Raw genomic sequence first — 9,102 nt, forward strand, 5'->3', positions numbered from 1 at the left:
GTCGGGCGAGTCTAAATTTGTCCTTAACTATGAGAAATAGTCTTGATTTACTATTCGTTAATAATGGAATCATATCTAACTTACGGTTACAACGATAGACTAGATTTGCCCTTACTAATGGTCAACTATTACAGTACACTACTCTCCACCATGAACGCTATTGTCCTAAGGGAAATGAACAATTTTTTAAAGTTTAAAGCTTAATACATAGACAAATTTTTAATTTCTTAGAATTTTATTTACACTTTCAATTAAAGAACGCTTATTCCAATCAACACCAACACATAATAAAGTGTTCCTAATAAACACTTACGGTTTAAATTTTGGAAAGACTTTTACGCGTATATTCAAACGTCTATTACGTAATTAAGTTAACCGTATAAAACATGTCAATTTCCTTTAAATATAGATCAGCCACAGTTGAAATAAGCCTGAAATTTTACACTTATTAAGACAAATACGTATAACTGATGGAGGTGGCATATTGCAAGGGCAAGAATACCTCTGACCCAACTTTTAATTTAGGTCCTTTTTTCATACTTCAGAGGCAATTTTTGACTTTTTCTCCATTATGTTTGATGGTGTAAATGTTTGGCAAACAAGGCATGTTGGATTTTCTATATCTATTGAAAATGCAGGAAGTGTTGGGCAGATCAATTCGGTTAAATTTCAGAAACGACGAAGCAGTGACTTAGGAAAATCCTGAAGATCCGTAAATCAGTTCCCAACAGCACTTGTGTGGATCACAATTTAGGACATGTTAGAACCTTGGAACTCGACTTTTGTTCATCATCCACCTAACTTTATGAATCTTATTATTTTATTTTATAGTTTTTTTTCTAACATGCCCATTTTAATCATGCCTTTGCCGAGATAGATGTTGATTCTATAGTTATTGGTTTACACAGAAGCGGGGGATTTTTGTTGATGTCACGGGACTACTTGAATTAACAACCGTTTAAGATTTTTACATTAAAAAATCCATGCAAAAAAATATTACTTTGACCTTCTTTCAAAGTTCTAAATAATTCTCTTATGAAAGGATATGAGGGTGAATTGCTTTGCATTCAGCCACAGCACAATCAGTGACGAATTTAGAATATTCTCTGAAGGGGTTCGAAAAATAAAAATGTAGTGCCTGAGGCTTGGGACTTGGAACCTTAAGGTGAATTTTAAACCCCCTGAACCACTGAACAACCACCTACTCTTGTGTTCAGGGTGTTCAAAATCTATATATGTACATAAAACATATAAAAATACCTTATATATACAATGTAATTTTTTACCGAAGATTTTCAGGTGAACACCCTCAATGGGCTGTAGATCCACCCCTGTGCACAATAACTTCAAAGCGTTCTTTTTCTAATTGCAAGACAAAATCGGACAGCCAATTTTACTAGTAATTATAATTATATATAAGAGAGAGTTCAACATAAGTTCACAGGCCTACTTTTGGTATTTCATGTTTTTGTATTTTTTGAGGTCCATTCCGTATTTAATCACTATTGTGTACAAATTATTTTTTTCTTTGACAGTTGGATAAAAGAGAACAAACCATTATTAGGACACTTGTACAACTTTCTAAAATTTTCTTTATCAAGGAAGAAGTTCTTTATTACCTCAATATCCTAATGGGTTCTATGTAAACTAAGCAATTTTACTCAGCTATTATTCCCTTCGTTTACTTCTAATTATTTACTATATTAAAAAAATATTTTCACTTTTACTTGTCCATTTTAGCATAACAAGAGAAAAACATATTTTTTCATATTTTACTATTAACGTTAATTACTTATTCCCCAAATCATTTCGCAAGACTTAAGACTATAGAATAATTAATATGAGTATTATGATAAAATACACACTTCATTTGCAATCTCTTAAAGGAGTTCAAAGTCTATTGAGGACAAGTAAAAGATAATGAAGGGAGTAATAGGACTTCTTATATGCCACAAAAAGTAATGATGTCATGGAAAATGTGATTGAGACACCACAAAGTATATAATCCTTTTGTTTCTATTTATGCAACATTATTTGAATAGGCATAAAATTTAAAAAAAAAGAATTAAATTTTGGACATTTGTGTGAGTATATATCTTTTCACATTTTGGGTTAAAAAAGAATTTTTAAGTTTAAGTTGTTTTTAAAAATAAAAGGTGACATTCTTTTTAGGACGGTAAGAAAATGAAATCATGAAAAAAAGTTTTTTAAATTGAAATTGTTAAAAAAAAAAAATTATTAAATTCAAACAAATTTAAAAATAAAAAAAAATTATTTTCAAGAACTTGTTAAAAAAAAAAAACGTATTTTGCAGTTTTAATAATTTGTAATTATCTAACTTTTCTATATTTATTTATTAGTTAACTTCATCGATTTCATTATATGATAATATTTTTTTTAAATATTTTGACATTATTTGAACATCGTAACATCATTTTCAAAAAATATTTTTGTGGGTTTAATTCAAAAAAAAAAAAATGAAATTAATTTTACATATGATAGAGCTCAATTTGGATCATTTTATATTTAAACTAAAATAGAAAATGGAAAGAGCATTTGTACATGCTTTTGTTTGTTTAAAAAGTCTAAAATATAAACTAAGAAAAATGTTCTTTTTTCAAATATCTTTTAAATCTTTTGGAAACAAATAATTAGGAGTAGAAAAAATTAAAAAATAATTACAAATAAGTAATTTTTAATGTTGGTAAGCCCGGGCCAAATGCCACTAGTAGTTTGAATAACCATTCACCATAAGTTCAGTTTTTCCATAACGTAAACGTAGGTCCATCCAGGAGTACTACTTTTGTGTCACAACTATCTCCATTTAGAATCATAGGTCAATTTCATGTTGGAGATTTTGTATTATCGGGATAATAGGCTATTATCCCTAATTATATTCGAATTATCATACACATATTTTGTCTTAGCCTTATAAGAGAAACGGAATAGGTACCTCACATATATGGTTGTTTTACTGCTGGTAATTTTAAAAAACTTTCAAAAACTTAATATTTTTTCCTTAAAAATATGTATTTTCTTAAAATATGAAAATAAATCTAGTTTTTCAAATTTAGTTTTAAAGAACGGGTTTTCCACATTTTTAAAATATAATTAATTTTTTCACATTTTGACAAGAAAAACACTTTTTCCGGATTTTATTTGAAAAATAAAAGTGTCCTAAGAAAATGAAATCATGAAAATCAAGATTTTTTAAGACATTTTAAAATTAAAAAATAAATAAATCAAGTTTTCCATATTTTTAACAAATCCATTTTTCCATATTTTAAAAAAAATCATGTTTTCAGTTTTTTTTTTTTTTTTAAAACCAACGGGTTTTAAAAATCTTTTTTTTTTTTTAAAGAAAATTCAGTTTTTTAATCCACGTTTTCATTTTATTTTATTTTTGGTTTTAAAAGAAAATCAAACTTTCAGTTTTTTTTTTTAAATGGGTTTTAAAAATCTTTTTTTTTTAGAAGAAAATTCAGTTTTTTTAAAAAAATATATACACGTAAGCTGAAAAAAATAATTAAAACAAATAAATACATAATACTGTATGTCACCTCCCATATGAGAGTGGGCGTTTATAAAGAAATAAAATATAGGGTTATTTTAGGATAATTTACGTAAATAGCTATCCCTATTATCAATTATCATAACAGTCCTGTTGTCTTAGCCTTATAAGAGATTGGTACCTCATGTATATGGTTGTTCTGCTGGTAATTTTTGCCAAACTTTCAGCCCTTCATGCTTGTTATCTTATGAACATATATAATATAATTTGCAATGGTACCAAATATCTTCAGCAGCATACGCAAAAAGTATAGTAATTTTGTTCCACTAATGATTTCTTCAACGTGAAGACATGTCATTACTCTCCAGGGCAAAAAATATACCCATCATTTGATTATTAGCATACAGAATATGAGCTAATTTGGGGTATTTGAAACATCAAATATATTGTTCGGGTTTTTAAATTTATACACCAAACCAAACCAATAAAATTCGGATTTTTCAAGCTTATCGGGTTATTCGGTTTTCTCATTGTATTTTTTTCCGTAGTCTTGATACAAAATAGATAACTTTTACTTCAAATATTTAAGTATTTGTAAGATACAACTTGATGTAATTAAGGTGTTTCATAAGAAAATAACACAAAATGTGAGAAGAGTGATGATATTGTATTAAAATATTCAATAAAAGATAATAAAATCGGTTAAAATAAAAATCGGTTAAAATAAACATTGCTAATTAATAAGCCATAAAGAAAATTACCATAATCTAAAAATGCTAAGTTATGCTAAAATAAGTACGGCTAATAAGTATTATTTACATGGCAAGAAAAAAAACTTAAGTTATGTATTTTCACTCTCTAAACTAATTATGCAAAACTAAAGAATAGATATCCAACATTATTGTCATTCCTAGTGGTAAATTGAATTCCTTTTGTTAGTATTAGTGTTGAGTTGGTTTTGGTTTTATATTTATATGAGTTACTAACATCCATATAAAAACTTATTCACATTCAAAATTCTAAGTTCAAACTTGAATGATATCATAATAGATAAAACACATTTAAGATATTTATAAATTACATTACAAATAAATATTTTTATGTATAAAATATTTTAAAAATTGAATACATCTAATGTCGGATTGGTTTGGTTTGGTTCGGTTTGACTTTTTTTAGCTAAAACCACACCAAACCAATTATGATCGGGTTTTTTTTTCCAACACCAAATCAAGTCAAACCAAACCACTAGTCGGGTTTTTTTCTCGGTTTGACTCGATTTATCGATTTGGTGCGGTTTGTCGGTTTACTTATTACTTTTATTATCAAATACTATTAAATCCGGTTTACTTAGTATTCTGTTTGTCGGTTCACCTTCGACGATTTCATATCAAATACACTCAGATGGATGATTTTCATATTAGATCCAACTCAGGCGGCTAGATTTTAGATCAGATCTACTCGATCGCCATGGATTCCGACGACTCGAGGGCATGGCGGCCACCCATATCATCAGATCGACAATTTTCATATCAAATATACTTAGATCGACGATTTTTATATCAGATCGATTATTTGCCGGAGAAAATTGAACTCTTTATCTGCAAAAAATGGACTCAAAAACTACCAATTCGCTGTTGAATATACTTTTCTAGCAACAGTGGTGGAGAGATTGACGTCATATGCGGCGGTTGGCGGCGGTGGAGATGAACAGTGATTATTGTTGCTTGAAGGAGAGAGAGAGAGTTGTGTGTGAGAATGAAATAATTGGTAGTATTTTTTGTCCTTGTAGATGAATACATAGTAATTAGCTATGGTAGATAATTAAATACATAATATAGCTATATTAGGTAATTAAATTAATAGTAGTTACTAACCATAAATACATGTCAGAGTTAGCTATACCATATAAATTTTCCTTTTTTAAATGTGCCACTTTGGGCTGGTGTGTGGTGTAAAAAATTCATATGGAAAAGTTATGAAAACACCCCACACCTACGCCAAAAAAAAAAAAAAAAAAAAAAAGAAGAGCAAGACTCTTGTTAAATTGATGATCATGAAAAAGGCCCACATGTCTTCCTCACAGTGTATAGACAAGAAGGCATGCAAGAAAAGGATAAATAAGCACTCCATTATCTTCTTGTCACCATCTGGAATGTCCTTGATATTCAATTGCAATCACAATAATTATCTCGTTTTTTGAAGCATGAATTTCAGTGGAAAAATTGACTCTGTTGTGGAACCCTAGAATTCTTTCAGGTATTGGCGACTTTGTTAGAATATTATCACATTCTACCTGTGATAACTTCTCAAGGTACTCCGAAAAGTGAAAGCTAAAGGGAAATATCACCAAAAGGATACTTATTTTTGACCCTGGATTGACTAGTCCAAGCCATGACCGGAGCTTGGGTGGCAAGGGGTTCACCCGAATCTCTTTTACTAAAAGTAACATTGTATGCCTATATATATATAACGCTATTTTTTTATGCATATATAATAAATGTTGATAATCTCTTTTGAGAAAAATTCTAACTCCATCACTGATTCGAGCAGAAAATTAAGCAACGGTTGATGCAACAGAACTATGTGTGGAAAAGAATTTATCTAAGTGCAAGAAAAAGACGAGGGATAGGGAGTGGGGAAGAAGGAATTTCTTGGTTTTTACATTTGGCAAAGCCAATTATTGACTGTTCTTGATTCTTTCACCCACATGATTGATTTGTAGAATTAAAATTCCATTACAGTTCTTAGTTCCTTCAGTTTCTGTCAATACATGTCTCCATTATATGGTCCCTTCATTCACTTTTTCTCTCACACCGAAATAAAAGAAAATAATAAAATAAAACTTTAAACCAGGCACAGAATACACCAGAAAAGTAGCATTGAATTCAACATCTTGAATTGAAATATAGTATCAAGAACCAAAGCATAGAATATATACTTCTTTTATCTTGTGGCTTTAAGCAGATTCCCATTTCCCATTTCTCTAAGACAACATGAAGAAATTCCTTTGCAAATTTTATAGTACATGCTTGCTTTGGTCCTCACTAGGTTGGTTAAACAGTAATTAAAAACTGATAAATCTTAGATCCAACTTAGTGGCTAGTATTAAACAGGGCTGAATCTAGAGGCCTAGCCATGGTTCACAATAAATCCACTAGCTTTAGTCCATACCTTGTATATATACTGGTAAGAAATTTCCTAAATATTTATCTGTGAATCCAGTTATAATTATAGTATTAACTTGAGGTCGTTATAGAAATTCATAAACTTTATAATCTGAGTTGGCCTCTGGTATTGAACAAGTTTTGTTGGATTTACTTAAGAGTGAAGATATTTGGAAGTGAGTAATGTCAAATTTAAGCTTCTTTAGCATAAAAAGACAAAGACCTACGTGTAATCTATGCTATTAATTCACTTTAGTAGCAAGTGGCTTGAACCCATAATAAAGCATTGATTACTTTGATGAATTCCCAACCAACAAGACCATGTTAGTCAACACACCACTATCTCCAATAAAGCAAATTAAAGAAACAAAAGAGAAGAACAAAGAAAAAGCAAACAAAAGGATAACACAACCCACAATAGCAAAAAAAAAAAAGAAAAAAAATGCTAAGCATTCTCCTTTTTTATGTTTTATCAACTGCTTTCCTTCTAAGCTGCTTTAGTCTGCTCCCCTTTTTTTCTATCTAATATAACCACAGTACGCTCAGGCAAATTCTTCTCATTCCTCTGTTTTTCCTCTGTTTTCCCCTGTTTTGGGGCCATATTATTTTTCTTTTTCCTGCATCCCTATGTATGGCAAGAGTCTTTCCAACGACGACAAATTGGTGCCAGTAAGTAATCCAAGAACTTGGGTACCCTATATGAGCACTAGGGATTGTTCTCAAGGATTTTGCAGTTTATACTGCCCACAATGGTGTTACATAATTTTCCCTCCACCACCTCAATTTGACTTCCCTGATGATGATGATTCTGGTCCTAATTTCTCTCCCTTAGTTATCGCGATCATCGGAATTCTTGCAAGTGCTTTCCTATTAGCTAGCTACTATGCTATAATATCAAAGTATTGTGGGAATTCAAGAAGAAGGGAAAATCATCAAGAAGAATCAGAACTAGAAGAGGATCATGATCCTTCAAATCATGAGGCATGGAATGTCAGTGTAGGTGGTTTAGATGAAGCTCTAATTAAGTCTATTACAGTGTTCAAGTACAAGAAAGGTGATGGATTATTGAAAGAAGGGACAGATTGTTCTGTTTGTTTAAGTGAATTTCAAGAAGATGAAAGCCTTAGACTTTTGCCAAAATGTAGCCATGCTTTTCATGTAATGTGCATTGATACATGGCTTAAATCTCACTCCAATTGCCCGTTATGTCGCGCTCATATAACTTTTCCAAATGCTTTGCCTCCTCCGTTGCCTCCTCCGGTAATGGAAGCTCCTCAAGAAATTGAAACCACTCCACAAATCCAACCGGAACACGATATTGAAATGGGCATCAGAGAAGAACAGACACAAGAAGGAGAAGATGCAACGAACCGTATCAATCAAGAATTATTTAGGAGGAGATCAGTATCAATGGATTGTGCATCACAAGGTCGTTTATCTATAGCCGATATACTAAGAATTGATCACGACGAATTTCAAGATTGTGTAACGGGAGACGAATGCGAGTTGCAAAGAGATGTTGGCACATCAAAACAAGAAAACAATGGTGAAGAAATGAGTAGAAGTGTGATTAGGAACAATGTACTAGTACAATATTGTGTAGCAAGTCCTATGGTGATGAAGAGATCATTATCAAGTGGGAGATTCTTGTTTTCCAAACGTGGAAGAGGTCAAAACATGGTTTAATCATTTGTCAAATGTTTGAATATTTTTATGCCAATTTTTAGGAGTATTTGTGTATGCTATTGAACAAAGAGTTGATAAACATGAGTTTGAAAGGTTTTTAATTTCTTCTTAGAATTTGAGTTTTTATGTTCTTTTTGCATCCACTGTTTTTGTATGGGGGAGTGAGTGGACGATTGTTCTATGCAAAAATTACGGGAGAGTTCCATGTTGTGGGATTCCATTGGCATGTTTCCTTGAGTTTTGTTTGTTTGATTATTTGATGAGAGGCTAGTCCAGCTACAACTGTGGTATTGCAGTTGGATTGTTGTAGCTGGATTTAATAGCCATGGAAAAAAAAAAGGAATGTTGCGAGTGAGTATTATAGGGATAATTTAGTTTACCATATTACATTTAACTCTTTTTTTAGAGCTAGTATACTACCAGGCAGTATGCCTTCATATGTTATTTTGGTAATAATAAAAAACCTCAACAAGAAAATACAAGCAAGTAGGTCAAGCCCTACCCAGTAAGGACAAGACAAATCTTAATCTCAACATCACTAGAACTAGAGGTGATCAAATATACAATGATCATCACAAAGTTAATAGTATACTTTATGAGGATATTACATATACCAATGCTTATGTAATGCGATGAAATTAAAAAAAAATTAAGAACTTACACTTTGTTTATAGTAACTGAGTGTTGTTAACCTTAAAAATACCCACTACCATTCTTTACTCTACTAATAATTTTTTCATG

The 9,102-nt window shown here is 30.9% G+C and overlaps 1 protein-coding gene across 1 annotated transcript; it reads left to right on the plus strand.

The window, feature by feature from the left end:
- The first annotated feature begins 6,974 nt into the window (after positions 1-6,974).
- LOC132051966 (RING-H2 finger protein ATL52-like) lies at positions 6,975-8,589 on the plus strand. Its single transcript, XM_059443260.1, has one exon. The coding sequence runs from the start codon at positions 7,303-7,305 to the stop codon at positions 8,359-8,361; it is 1,059 nt and encodes a 352-aa protein (XP_059299243.1). The 5' UTR covers positions 6,975-7,302; the 3' UTR covers positions 8,362-8,589.
- The last annotated feature ends 513 nt before the right edge of the window (positions 8,590-9,102 follow it).

The sequence above is a fragment of the Lycium ferocissimum genome, chromosome 4 (genome assembly GCF_029784015.1).
Source record: "Lycium ferocissimum isolate CSIRO_LF1 chromosome 4, AGI_CSIRO_Lferr_CH_V1, whole genome shotgun sequence".
NCBI classification, from domain to species: domain Eukaryota; kingdom Viridiplantae; phylum Streptophyta; class Magnoliopsida; order Solanales; family Solanaceae; genus Lycium; species Lycium ferocissimum.